The following is a 14,654-nucleotide window of genomic DNA, read 5'->3' as shown; positions in this document are numbered from 1 at the left end:
GGCACCACGCTGCGGGACTCCAAGTTCACTTTCAAACCCAAGTTGGCATCTCTGCATATTTGCAAGGTCAAGGCACAGAAAGCCTTCTATAAGCCTAAACCCTTGTTTTCAAGGGCCTATTCTTTTACAAACTGATTATGAAAGCAGGCTACATATTCTTAACAAGCCCCTTTTCACGACGGCTTTCAATTCCCTCCAGTGTATAATGTGCATGTGTATTCTTGCATGGCAGGCCCTTACATACTGTTTTGATTGTTATCGCCCTGCCATGAAAGGGCCGATTGTTTGGGGTTCCCGAGATTACATCACGGCTCCCACTCGGGCGCCCGCCGAGGTGTTTGATCAGGGCCCGCAGGTGGGAAGCGGTGAGCACGGGGCCCGCAGCCTTTCCCCGTACCTGCCCGACCTGTTCAGCACCGCTCCGAGGGCCCGGAGACTCCCGAGGCTCTCACGCGATGGGAGCTGCAGGGACAAGAGGGCTGGCAGCATCCCCTCCACCGGCCCCGATGCCAATGGACCACGGTCTCACCCCGAGGAGCAGCCTGGTCCATCCCCGGCTCCTGGCGAGTCGTTGCTTTAGGTATTTTAAAGCCTACACCATGGTTTGAGTTGGAAGAGGTCTTAAAGCTCATTCAGTTCCAGCCCCCTGCCATAGGCAAGGACACCTTCCACTAGAGCAGATTGCTCCTGCAAAAGCAGGTGGAGGATGCTACTCAAGCAGATTTGCCCTTGGATAACGCAGTAACTTTCATCTCAACCTCTCAAATCCCATAAGGAAAAAAGAAATGGATATAAACCTACTATGCTTCTTCCTCTGGGGTGCAGCCACCAGCCCCGTTGCCCATGGGGATGCAGAAACACGTGGAACAATGCGTGTCCCCATCAGTCAGGGGATGCAGTGTGTGCCCCAGCCAGCCTCTGGGAGCGGGGAAGCTCCTGTTGGGTCCCTGCTCAAGCCATATGTGCTAGTCACATCCTAAGGTAAGCATCTGCCCTGCAGCTCTGCTCCTCAGTAGCCACTTCCATACCTCTTCTCTCCCTCTTCCCACTCAACCACTGGGCTCTAAGCGCTCTGCTGCCTGCTCTGTGTCACATCTGCTGGCCTGGCCCCCCGCCAGCCTCAAGCACACACCGCTCTGCATCCGCACAGGGAACACTTACAATCTCAGGAATTTTTACCCTTAATTTATCCCAAAGGCACACAAACCAAGTTCAAAGTCATAAAACCTGCTCTCCCCTCTGACTGCAGCGACCGGGACGTGAACTTGAGCTGAGGAGCAAGGAATTCTCCAGCATTCCCAACACAAATCCATAGAAGAGGTGCTGCAGAACACCCCACAAGAGCCGCAGCGCAAGTGAGGTTTGCCACACTGAGAACCAGGCTTGGATGTCCCATAGGGCTGGGGTATCTCCTCCCCATCCCAGCAAAGCCGGGGGGGGGCTCAGCCAGAAGGACATGAGCTCGGACACCCCCTTGGGCCATGCCCTGATGCCAGTGGCTGCGGCAAGAGCAAGTTCAACCCCTCAACACCAATACATGATGGGAACCACGGGTGGTTGTTCCATGAGGGCAGGCACGTATCCAGCCCCCGATCGCCTGGAGGGTCCCATCATCCAGGGACTATTTATTCCTCTGGGAGTTTAAAATCTTTATTCTTATCTTCTTGGTTATTTATGTAAGGGTTTGATTTATGAGTCAGCCTCACGCACAGGGTAAAAGTTCACATCTCCCCCGATCAGGGAAGCACAAAGACACGTTTCATGAGCTCCACACGCTCCTGCTCTCTTCACCCTTTCTCCATGCTTCGACCCCACGGTGCAGCAGGAAAGGCTCAGGGAGCCTTGGTGCTGGCTCCTGCTCCCACAGTAAGAATGCCAATGGGACCTGTGAGCACAGGATCTGGCCAGTGCTGGCCAAGCCTTCCCCAGCTCAGGCTGGTATCTGCAAAACAAGGAGATACGACCCAGCTCCCAGCAAAACCCCCTCTGCAGGAGATGCAATCCAGGAGGAATTGCACTTGTCCTGCTGCTTGCTCTCATAGCACCTAACATAAAGCAGGATCTTAGACTCATAGAGTCACAGACTGGTTTGGGTTGGAAGAGACCTCAAAGCTCATTGAGTTCCAATCCCCTGCTATGGGCTGGGACACCTTCCACTAGAGCAGCTTGCTCCAAGCCCCGTCCAACCACCACCCACAGATGCCATCCAACTCCAACCGTCACCAGCAGGTTTTGGTTAAAACCCTCCAAATCAGAAGCACCATTTTTAAACACCTGAAGACAACCCTCATGTGAGACCTCATTAACTCGATTTTAAAGCCCATCGGGCTGCAGATCATTTCAACTTGTACATATTCCTATAGGCACACCCTTAAACAAAGCGGGATTTAACGATGTGGCCGCATTGATCTCGGGTAGAGCTGGAGCTGGAGGGAGATACAGAACCTCATAAAGGTTATTAAAATACATATATATTTAAATATAATCACAACAGAAAGTGGGTGGTCTAAAAGCAGGGCTGGGATTATGGCCCACCTATAAGAATTCCCAATAATACCTGCCAATTAATGTTTACAGCCTCACACAAACCCTCTCCTTTTCTCTATGAACCTTCAAATCACAAGCCCGTTTCCCACAGACGATTTCACATGCCATGGAAATCTCAGTGCAAATAACGTGCTGGGGCAGGGGAATGGATTAGGGGGGTATTTCTTAGGGACTTTTTTGCCTTGTTCTTCCGCACACACAACCCCATTACTTACAGGAAACAAAAGCCTTGAGCTTTTAATGGAGGAAGGATGAGTGTAGTTAATAAAGACACTATTCTTCCTCCCTGCTAGGGGGTGAAAAGAACTTGAAGGGAATCAAAGCCCAGCTATAGCTATAGATAAATATATGTCTGTATTTCACTCATCCTCCCCCAGCTCCCTGCAGTGGCATCCTGGTGGAGCTCAGCACCCCATTTGTGCCCATCGAAGGGCTCACAAACAATTCCCTCCTATCCACGTTTGTGTCCTGATGGGGATCATTAGCCAAGAGCAAAATTGAAAGCCCCAAAATAGTTTCTCCCCTTCCCTCTCCTGCAGCATCGCTGTTCAAACACGCTGAGGGAGAGCGTGAAAGCACCGGAGCGGCTCCTTTATGCAGCCTGAAAACCTGGAACTAAACAATTTACTAACAGCTGTAGCTATAAAAGGCCCTATTATTGCTCCGTGTACACTAACAATGTCTTCATTCAAATTGCTTCCCCTCCTCGGAGGGTTTATTTTTAAACCTGCTAAAGAGAGGAACAGGCCACCAGGGCCACAAAGACCAAGCTGGTGTTCAAAGTGAGCTTTGTTTGGCACTATCTTGATGAGATAAACAGGGATAATGGCTTTTTCTGTCTCCGCTCTTTTTTCTTTGCCTTCTTTCTCTTATTTTAAGGTGAACAGGAACTGAACGGGTGCATTTTGCAGATCAAAGCTTGCCAACATAGGGCCACCACAGGGTGCTGGACCACTGCAGCACCCAGCCATAGCTTAGCCAGAAACCATCCAGCTGGCCAACAGCACACCCAGGGAAGGAGGTGGGTCTCCCTCTCAGGCAGGTGAGAAGCCAAAGGGCTCCATGTGGGAGCTGCTCTTGGCGTTCCCTGTCCTTCAGGTTGTACCGACAGATGCAGTGACCACCGTAAAGAGAAGGAAGCAACCACTACACAGACTTTCCACAGAGCCAGATGCTGTTTGGGAGGCTGGCTCTCTCTCCTTAGTAGTATAAATCAAACCCAAAACCCTCCTCGGTCCAGACACTTGAGCAAGGGATAAGGAAGAAGTGGGAGAGAAGAGGAGGGGAAGCTATACAGTGATGTAAATCACTGCAAACAGCCAGTGAGGGATTCACAGCCAGCAGCCCGGCTCCCAGCCAGGCTTTGAAGACCTCCCTGCTGACATGGGAGGTCTTCTCCTCCTCCAGCCTGGGGCAATAAACCCAGGCTGCAGCACCCATCCACCCCCTGGAGCTGGGGTGCAGCAGAGGCCAGGCTGACGTGGGCTTTCAACCCATCCATTTTGGACAAGCAATGCTCAAGTTATGAAGTGTTGCCACCAAACTGCCAGCACCAACGTGCTCCAGCAGCATCACCAGCCAAAAGCGGCTACCTCTGGCAGCCTCAGAAAGAGCAGCTGCCCCCAGAAACACAGCCCTGCAATGGAAAACCAGCCCCAACCAGCCAAGCACCCGTTTGTGAGACTCAAAGAGCAAGCAAAGCATCCTCCAAAAAGCATTTTCCCCTCACCAGAGCACAGGGATGGGGGGGGGGGGGGGAATGGACCACCCTGACCTCCCCATCCTGGCAGGAGGCAGGACCAGCATCACGAGGCCAAGGTAAACCAATTCAAGACGTGGTTTGCTGCCAAGAGCTACGGCTGGAACCTTGCCTGATCTGAAACGGGTTCCCTTTGCCAGGGGGCTTGGCACGGCTCCCCCTGCATCTGCTCGATGGTGGGACACAAGCATCCCACCACCCATCCATCACCCAGGGGACCCGCGGTGCTACAGGCAAGCAAGGGTCCTTGCTGGGATCCAGAGACCCGATTTACATCAGGGAAGTCTCCCCCACTGATTTAAATTCACCCTGAACCCAGTCTCAGCAACCCAGATCGCTGTGACCAAACCAAGCCACCACGTTTCTTAAGGACCAGGAAAACTGTTGTGCTCTGCCCCTGGAAAACAAGGTCTCTGCTCTCTGCCTGCATCTCCCTGCATCAGGTACCGAGCAGCAAAGCACCATAAAACCCCAGATTAACTCTCCAGCGCCGCACCAGGATGGGAAGCAGGTCTGGCTGCAGGACAACAGACTACCCAGGCACTGCAGGAGCACAAATGTTTTCCTAGTGAGGAAAACACGTGGCAGCTTTGAAGGCAGCTCAATAAAACCACTGCAGGCCACACAGCTTCCTCACCACGCTTTGCTTTGCCCCTCCTGCACACACGGCCATGCAGGATGACGGAGCCATCGGTAGCTGTGAAGCTGCTCTGGGTGAGGATGCACCCGCTGCTGTGTTTGGTGTCATGCTGAGTTCGTTATTGGAGCAGTAATGAGTTTTGTGGGAGCAGGAGGAAGCGGAGGCACCGTGGTCAGCCTGCCTTCTGTCTGTCGGTGGTGTAGGTTTGTTTAGTAGGATAAGGAAGGGAGGTTACACCGCTCCACAGGACACGGCCATCGTCCCTTCAGCCCTGCACCGTGTCTGCTGGGTGAGATCTCACCTATGCCACACACCAAGCACAACAAACCAGACCTGCAGCATCAGCTGAGGCTTCAAACAGGCACTGGGGAGCTCCATCCAAGGCGACAGAGATGCTGCAAAGGCCTCGGGAGGGGGATTCGCTGCCTGATATTGCACAGCCCTGCAAACATCTCCATAGGGGAAGCGCTTCAAGCTCACCTTGCTTCCCAGCTTCCTTCTCCTGATGGCCAAGAAGAGCCCCACCATTCACAAAAGAAAAGCCCTCCAGAAACCTACCCCACTCATCATTAATGTACATCTACCTTCAGGAGAGCTAATTAGAAGCTGTTTAATAAGCACCTTCCAACTGTGTGGTTGTGGAGCCAGCAGCACACTGGGCTTTGTTCTGCACCTGGCCAGGAGCAGCGTTTGGGATCCTGGGAAACATGGAAATCCCCGAGCAGCCCCACCTTGCCTCCCATCCAGAAGTGCTTTTTCCATTGGGTGTTTCTGTGCACAGCCTTGATGTGATAAAGAACTTGGGATTCAACCCCACGTTTTGATCTCCCTCAGCTCCACTGTGGATCCATTCAGAAGCAAGAGGCAGAGATTGCGGACGAGAGAAACACCCAGCGTGTCTTCTGCTGTCTCTCAGGCCACAATGATCTCCATTCATTCGGAGGGAACACAGTATAAAGTTTTTGCCTGGTTTCAATCTCCCTACATTAATCAAGCCTATTTTCCCTTTCCCAGCCTGAGAGACACAGCGTGGGAGGCACAGGCTGTCCCATGAAATAATATTTTCCAAGCCATAGTCAAAGTCTGCCTGTCAACTCGAAGCCTCTTTTCTGTCTGTTTTACCAAAGCTGGACAGGAAACAATCTGTGGGCACAACAGATCAAAACAAGGCCAGCATTCCCAGCAACAGGGCTGATGAATGGGAAGCATTGTGCTGCAGTGGAGGAAACATCACCATCATCATCAGAGCAGGGAGAGGGGAGGGGGATAAAATATATCTGTTTACATCGCTTCCACAAGCACAACCCACTCCCCAGCTGCCCTAAATAGGAGCTTTCATTCAGGAGCTAACCAGGCAGGTGGGATGTGGTAGGAGATGCAATGGTCCATCAGTCCAGAGTCCGTGATGGGGAAGGGCAAGCCTCAGTCAGACACCGTACCCACAAAACCCTGCACTCTTCCCCTTCCTTACATCCACGGTGACCAGGGATCAGACCCCGGACAAGGCCTGACCTGCACCTTGCAGAAGGGACTGCTGAAGGGGATCCACAGGAACCCCGAGAACAGGGAAAGCTGCCACGAACAAGCCTCCCCAGATGCCCCTGCTTTAAACCAGAGGCAGCAGCTGACACCCTGCGGGCTCTCACTCCTACACGAGCTCAGCTTCATCCTAATTTGCCTACATCCCTTTTAACCTCTCTAAATTATTTGCGTCCATGGTATCCTATGAGAACCTGGTGCCCAGACCACCCATGACTTTTAGCCATATATATATATATATATAATCATAGAAATATATATATATAATCATAGAATCATAGAGTAGTTAGGGTTGGAAAGGACATTAAGATCATCCAGTTCCAACCCCCTGCCATGGGCAGGGACACCTCACACTAAACCATCTCACCCAAGGCTCTGTCCAACCTGGCCTTGAACACTGCCAGGGATGGAGCATTCACAACCTCCCTGGACAACCCATATATACATATACATATATATATATGTATGTATGTCATCTGCTCAAAGTACTTCATGGCATTTAACTCGATATTGGTTTCACTCATTAAACATTCTCTCCCATTGGAATGAGCAGCCCTTTGCCACGGAAAAAGCCACATTTGGGAGTCCCATCAGCTCCAGGGTCTGTCCTCCAGCTGTGCAAGACCATGCACCAGCCCCATATCCACCGAGAAGAGGCTGATAGGAACATGGATGTTACCACCTAGCGTCAGACAGGAGAGGAGCAGCAACCGGGAATGAAGAGGATGGGGATGAGGACCTGACTAAGGATGACTCTTGCTTTGTAAGTGTCGGACTGCAAATCCAGAGCCTGCGGATCATCCCGGACACCTCCGCTTCCCTGGCCAGCAGCATGAACATGAGTTTTCTACCCCTCCAACTGGGATGGGTTTGAGAATAACAATGCACAATACACTTCTGGGGAGGAAGAGTGCCGAAAGAGTCCCTCTGTGCTTTGCTCTGTCTCCAGCCCGAGACTTGCAGATATTTCTTTCCTGCCATTATACATTTAGAATTCAATTTATAAATTAAACGCTCCATCTGTCAAACTGAAAGCACTCTGCTTACCCAGGCCCTGGAAACACAAGCACTGTTGAAATGCTGTGCCCCATGGCAGGGAGGAAGCCTGAACTGAACTGCAAAGGGCCGTGAGATGGATGGGGAGAGCAGAGGAGCAGGAGAGGGGAGAGGAAAGGGCACATGGAAGGGTCTGTTCCTACACCCAGCCCTGGGGAAGCCATGGACAAAGCACACCAGCATTGGCCAGCCCAGCCTGCACGCCCAGAGCAGCACACATTGAGCCTGTCCTGGTCTCAGCAGCCCATCTGGTTCCTGTTAAATCAGCCACACAAGGTGGAGAGGGTTTCCTCCCCCCACCTTACAGCGTGCAAAGAGGGGGAGGCAAAACAGCTTTTTTAAGGCATGGCTGCCCTTCTCTTTACCTTCCTGCCTGGAAGGCAGCCAGGAGCAGCTCCTGCCTCCCTGCTCACATCTGGAGGGAGGGAACCTTCCCCTCGCTGGGCTGACTGCACCAAGCACTGCTCCTCTGTACAGGCGCTGCTCCTGCACCCCGGGCACACGCTCACCCCGGGTCTCACTCCCGTCACCACAACAGCATCGTCCTGAGCCACTATTTCCAGCCTGCGGGGCTTCCCAATGCTTTCATCCTTGCAAGGAACCAAGCAGATGAATCAGGTTTGCAGCAGGCAGGGATGCTCCGGAGCGAGGAGGGATGCTCCGGAGCGAGGATGAGCAGGGGCTCAGCCCTCGTGGGAAACACCCCCAAAGCAGACATTAGGTCATCCTAAACCCCATCTAAACCACCATAAACCCCACAGCACCTTCCCCAAAAAGGCTTGAGTGTGCCACCCAGCCAAAGGAGCACGACCCCACCTGCACACAAAAGCCAAGAGCCGAGATCTCAACTCGCTTGGGCACAGGACCGCACTTCACTCGCATCCCCTGATCAGCCAAATGAAGTGGGTTCCCTCCCCACTGCAAACCCATCCATGAACCAACCCACAAGGCGAGGGGCTGAGTCCCAGCGTGAGCGCTGGCATTGGTGGGGAGGAGAACAGAGGAGCCAGATAGCAGGAACGGAGCCTGCACACCCGGTGGCAGCAAAGAAACACGGACGAGCACGGGCAGGAGACTGGCAGGCAGCACCGAGAGCATCCGGGGAGATGAATGGACGGGGGAACCCAGAGGGATGGATCCTGCAAGCCAGAGGTAAGGGGCAGGACCTTCCCAAAGGCCAGAAAGTCAGGGGATGGCAGAGGCGATGTCAGTACATGCAAAGCACCGGGTGTTTAAAAGGTGAGGATCCCAACCTGCTTCCTCATCATCCTGGTTTTGGTTTTTAACCAAACCCCAAAGCACTTCCATGAAAGAGGAGAGATTTGGATTCGACATTAGGAAGAGGGTTTTCCCTGTGAGGGTGCTGAGGCGCTGGCACAGGGTGCCCAGAGAAGCTGTGGCTGCCCCATCCCTGGCAGTGCTCAAGGCCAGGTTGGACACAGGGGCTTGGAGCAAGCTGCTCTATGGAAGGGGTCCCTGCCCATGGCAGGGGTTGGAGCTGGAGGAGCTTTAAGGTCCCTTTCAACACAACCAGGCTGGGATTCTCTGATTCTATAACTCGATGCAAACAGCCCTTCAGGACACATCACGATCAGGTCTCACCAAGGCTGCAATGGATTCAGGCTCCTGCCGAGATTTCACCCCTCTGAGAGCAACGGAACCAGGCAGCAGCTCCTTGGGCAAGCCACAAGTCAGTGGTCAGGTCCTCTGATGAGCGTGGCACATCCCAGCTAAGCCTGGTAACATCTCCCAGCCGCTGCAAACATCCCCAGGCATCCTGCTCGCATGCACCAGAGCGCTCACAGCCGCTTCTGCATGATCCGAGGTTGGAAGGAATGAGCCTTCCAGAGCCGGCACAGCTCAGTGCTAACGCGGTTACTCACACCCAGGGGGGAGCAGGAGCAGGATGGAGGAGGTGAACCGAGGTGAACACAGCTCCTTCATTACAACCCTGGGTCAAAGGAATGGACACAAGGGGGATCGCGGCTGTCGTGGCCCCAAAGAGGCTGGCCAAGGAGCGATTTCCCCTTCAGCTGTGTCAGAAGAGGTGGTTCTGTTCCTCACATTGGCGCACAACAAGTATAATCCCACTGGTTTTTAAGCCTCCATAACACAAATCAGCCGCCTAGTATTTTACTCTTGGACACTTCCCAAATGGCTTCATGGCAAAGCAGCTACACGGAGTGATTCAGGGGCTGCCCGCAGCTGACAGTGACAGCCAGATTGATGGCAACCAAGTTATTTTGTCTCCTTTTGCAGCTGACTACATTTGCATTGGTATGTTCATGGTGCAGACTCCACCTTTCATCTAACTTGATTAATGCTGTTGTAAATACAGAGAAAGAACCAGCTGCTTCTGGCTTTTTAGCTTCGACCGAGCAGCTGATGAAAACAACTCCTTTTGTTCAAGCATCTCCAGAGCCTCTGCAGACTTTATGAAGAGCCTTTTATTCTAAAAGGTTAGAGAAACTCCGTGTTTGGAGCTGGTGCATCCTGCTGGCCTCCCCACAGAGCTGGATGGTACCTGCTGCAATCAAAGTGCCTGGGGCAGCGCACCCGGTGCTGTCCGGTTGGGTCCCCCATCAGCCAGGGATGTAACAGGGCATCAAAGAGAGAAGGCTTTGCTTGTGTCCTTGCAGGGTTCCCAGAAGCACGGCTCCTGCCTGGTCAAGGGAGCCTGGAGGGCTCCAAAACCAGCCCAGGGACCCACAGATCCTGTGGCAGGAACAAGGTAGCCAAGATAAAACAGCGTTTCCATCCATAAACCGTAAGGGCTGGGCAGGTTGTTCACTGACCAAACACACTGCATGTCCTCAGCCACGCAGACCGCAGCGTGGGGCTGGTAAAGGAAGGGTGAAGAGAACACGGTGTGCTAAGAGGCTGGGGTGTCAAACAGAAAGGAAAGGGTCTGGTAACAGAGCACGGAGGAGCCTGGCCAGGAGATGCCGTTTGTGAACCAGCCACCAAGAGGTGCCAGCAGCTCTCCCGGAGCCCCGGCAGCTCCTCCAGCTCCCACTTCCCACCAGATTCCTCCTTTCCCCCATTTCTTTAGCAATGCCCAGTCTCAGCTCTGCCAGGGGCAGCCACTGACTCCGTACACCCGGGGTTTGCTCCCAGTTGGGGTGAAAATGTACCCAAAGCCCAAACCCTGACCCCAGGCAGTTTGGAGGAGCTGAACCACCCCCGTGTGCTCCCAGCAGTCCTGAGAGAAGCACAAAAGGGTTTGCCTTGTAGCACGGGGACAATGCTGGCTGGGGCAAGGATGCCAGGAGCAGGGATGCGGGGCAGCAGGGATGCGGGGCAGCAGGGATGCGGGGCAGCAGGGATGTTGAGGAGCAGGGATGCAGGGGAGCAGGGATGCGGGGCAGCAGGGATGCCAGGGAGCAGGGATGCGGGGAGCAGGGATGCGGGGCAGCAGGGATGCCGGGGAGCCGGGATGCAGGGCAGCAGGGATGTTGAGGAGCAGCGATGTGGGGCAGCAGGGATGCGGGGCAGCAGGGATGTTGCGGGGCAGCAGGGATGTTGAGGAGCAGCGATGTGGGGCAGCAGGGATGCGGGGCAGCAGGGATGCGGGGCAGCAGGGACGCGGGGCAGCAGGGACGCGGGGCAGCAGGGATGCGGGGCAGCAGGGATGTTGAGGAGCAGCGATGCGGGGCAGCAGGATCTTACCTGGCACTTTGGAAGGTCGCAGATGCAGATTTTCCAATAGCCCCAAATCCAACTCCCACCGCCAGACCCTCTGAAACAAGAAGGAAGAAATCAGTGAGGTCAAACCCTACCACAGCCCTGAGATCACCCCTCCTCCTGCGCATCAATGGAGCACAGAGCGGTGTGAGCAGGAACACAGGACTCCAGGCCTGGTCATTGCCATAATCTAAGTGTGTTTAACTGGACCTTAAAGCAGAGCCTGCCCAGGGAGCTTCCCCTCTGTGAACCCAACCAGGAGTTTCATAGGAAGTCAATGCAGAGATTTCTGTATTTGGTGGATTGAGATGAGCTCTTAGGCAGAAGCTCTTCGCTGTGAAGGTGCTGAGGCACTGGATTCCTCTTTTCTAACATTCCTGTAGGCCAGGATTGGACACAGGGGCTTGGAGCAAGCTGCTCCAGTGGAAGGTGCCCCTGCCCGTGGCAGGGGTTGGAGCTGGATGAGCTTTAAGGTTCCTTCAACCCAAACCAGTTTGTGGTTCTATGAGTGCACAGGAGGGGACAAGGTGACAACCCTCGTCAGCTGAAAGGCTTTTAATAAGGAGCAATGCAGTGCAAAACACCAAAGTCTGTTAAATAATACTCAAGGTCATCAAATATCCCTGCTTCGCGGCGCCTCTGCAAGGCACAGATGGGACTGGTGCCGCAGATGGGACTGGTGCCGCAGCTGGAACTGCAGAGGAACCAAACACCAACTTCTCCCATGACGTCCTCAGAAGCACTGCTAAGCCAGGACCAGGCTCCCAGCAATGCCACCTCCCCGGGCCCAAATCCCAGCACTACACCAAACAGTCTCCGAGGCAGAAGGGAACCCAACCTCCATGAGGGATCTCCCACCGTGGGGATGATTTCAGATTCTAGCTCACCCCAAATCCCAAAGAAACCAGCCAAGGAGCATTCCCAGGAGGGCAGCGGGGGCGGGAGACCCACGACCCACCACTGCCTCCTCCATCATGCTTCATCCTTCCCACTCCCCTCTGTCCCTCTCTCGAACTTCCCTTCCCACCACGGGCACAGCTCCCTCAACCCTCCCAGGAATCAGAAATACCTCATTTTTAGCAGGCATCAAACCACTGCTGCTTGGTTTTCCACTCTTCAAAATCCCCCGTTTTGTTTTGGCAGCCTCGGGGGGGGATCAGCAAGGAAGGAAAGAACATTTAAAGAACAAAAGCTAAACCTGTTTGTGGAGCTGCCTGAGTTTTACAGCCTTGGAAGGAGGCAATTACCCGCTCCAGCTGCTGGCAGCCACGGGAGGGGACAGTGGGGACTATTGAGATGAGCATTCAAGCAGGTTGGAGATGTCACTGAGGGTGTTTACCTGCGCCCTGGAGGATGAGGTCTGGGAAGAAGAGGACCATGTGTGTGGTTCTGGTCTTCTGAATTTCCCGTTGCCTTGGAAACACACCATAAAAAGCAGCACTAACTCTGCTAATCACAGCATTTGCATCCTTGAGTCCAGGCGGAGCGGGGAGAACTGAAACACTCGGCAGCTCCTCAGAGCCTGGATCCACAGCTTGTGCCAAGGCATGGGATGGAGACAGGGAAAACAACAGCAGCAATCCCTGAGTGCAGGGTTCTGGGGTAAGGAGACTCCCAATTGTCCCTAAAATACCAGATTTGGGGGAACCTGGCCTTGAACACTGCCAGGGATGGGGCAGCCACAGCTTCTCTGGGCACCCTGTGCCAACGCCTCAGCACCCTCACAGGGAAGAGCTTGCCCAGGGAAGCCAGACTGGATGGGGCTTGGAGTGGAAGGTGCCCTTGTAATTCAGTCTGTGACTCAATGGAAGCAACATTCAAAGGACAAAAGCGCTTGTTTGTGTGAATCACAAAAATAGCTTTGACAGAGGGGAAAAACCACAACGATTTCCCCGCTGCAAAACAAGCCTCATGGAATAAGAACCTCAGCAGCACAATTAATGAGAGTGCAAATCACAGCTACGTGGAAACAAACCATGGGAAATGAAAATCAACAGATGGCGTGTAGAGAACTGCTTGCTTGGAGAGGGAGAAGCAGCCCAGGGTGGAAGCTGCAGCACGGTGGGAGATGCTCCCCAGTGCAGAGGGAAGGTGACACAGCAGCCCCTGGCCATTGGCTTGGCCAGGTCCCCTCATCCCCCCAGAGGACACAAGAGCTGGGGCAGGATGGACAAACATGAACTGGCCAATGGGTTGCTAAGCCCAGAGCATCCGATGGGAACTCACCACCAAGTATCTGATGTCACATGTGGTCCAGAAAGCAGGGACCATCCCAGCACACCCCACGCTCACTACCAATGCTCAGGAAGCCTCTAACTCGATGTATCAGATACCGTGTGATGCACTCCAAGTATTTCTTTCAGACAAGACCACAGAAGCACCTCACTGCTTCAGCGACACACGTTCAGCCTCTTGCAAAGATGTCAAACCTCCAACTGACTCTGCTGTGCAGGTAAGGAAGCAGATACACAAAGCTTTACATGGAAAACAAGCAGAAAGAGCTTGCTGCCGGCTTGCCCATGCTCAAAGCTCACTGCCTGCTCAGCCCTCCGGTTGCAGCTCCTCTCCCATGTATTGTGCACATCACCCTCAAATTATAAATAGCTCGAGTGGCTTCTTCAGGTAGGAAAAGACACAGAAAGAGAAAGGTTAATGTTTCTATGTCAACCACTTACGGATACGCTGCGCTGAAGGCTCTGCAAATGGATGACTAAGACACCAGGTCACCGACAATGGGAACGGGAGAGCAGCTCTTACCTGCTGAAGGCTCAGGCATCAGCTTGAAACAAAGAGCCCAGTGTGATTTCTGGTTCTCAGCATCGCTGTGAGCAGAGGAGCACAGTCCTGGGCAGCCCTCATCAACTGAAGGATCTCCCATGGGCCACCCCTCTGCAGAGGACAAGGCAAAAGCCCCACAGCTTGGGATGGGACAGAGGGTGGAAAGAAGCCGTGCATGTCCCATAGGAAACATCTCCATGTCAAGACAGGGGTTTTCCCAGGATCTCAGTTGTCAGCCCCTCCTGCAAGCAGTGATGGAGTGGGAAGAGCCAGAGGCCCCATGCACCCTGGTTAGCTGGAGGGCCCCCACGGTGACAGCACCAGGCTGAGATGCTCATTCAGCATCCTTGTGCAGAGTTGCACAACAAAGGAAGAAGAATATCACCAACCTCAGCCACTGCCAAGGAAATGAGTCTATTTAGCCTAAACAGAGGGATTCTGCCTCTCTTGGGCTTCCTTGGCTTTACCATTCAAGACACTTTATCCTGATAAGGCGTTACCCAGGGATCAGACTAAGCCTATGCTAACTTAAGGATCAGCTCGGTCAGCAGTGCTCATTGCAAAGATGTGCTTCCTCTTCTTCTTTTCTGAGGAAGAGAAAGGAAAAGCTTCGAAACCTCCAACTGAAAAGCAATAACCATGCTGGAGCAT

At 53.5% G+C, this 14,654-nt stretch overlaps 1 protein-coding gene across 1 annotated transcript in view; it reads right to left on the bottom strand.

Annotated features, from left to right (window-relative positions):
- The window catches only part of SLC39A11 (solute carrier family 39 member 11), a 76,218-nt gene that overhangs the window by 6,313 nt on the left and 55,251 nt on the right, over positions 1 to 14,654 (bottom strand). The window contains exon 7 of the mRNA XM_061455231.1: positions 11,211 to 11,280. Coding sequence (XP_061311215.1) covers positions 11,211 to 11,280 — 70 coding nt within the window. The remainder of the gene's footprint in view (positions 1 to 11,210; positions 11,281 to 14,654) is intronic.

The sequence above is a fragment of the Pezoporus flaviventris genome, unplaced genomic scaffold, assembly GCF_033815535.1.
Source record: "Pezoporus flaviventris isolate CSIRO_AGI_PZ_B2104156 unplaced genomic scaffold, CSIRO_AGI_Pfla_v1 ptg000020l, whole genome shotgun sequence".
In the NCBI taxonomy this organism is placed as follows: domain Eukaryota; kingdom Metazoa; phylum Chordata; class Aves; order Psittaciformes; family Psittacidae; genus Pezoporus; species Pezoporus flaviventris.
Note: the sequence above shows the minus strand (reverse complement) of the source record. Positions and strands in the feature narration are given on the sequence as shown.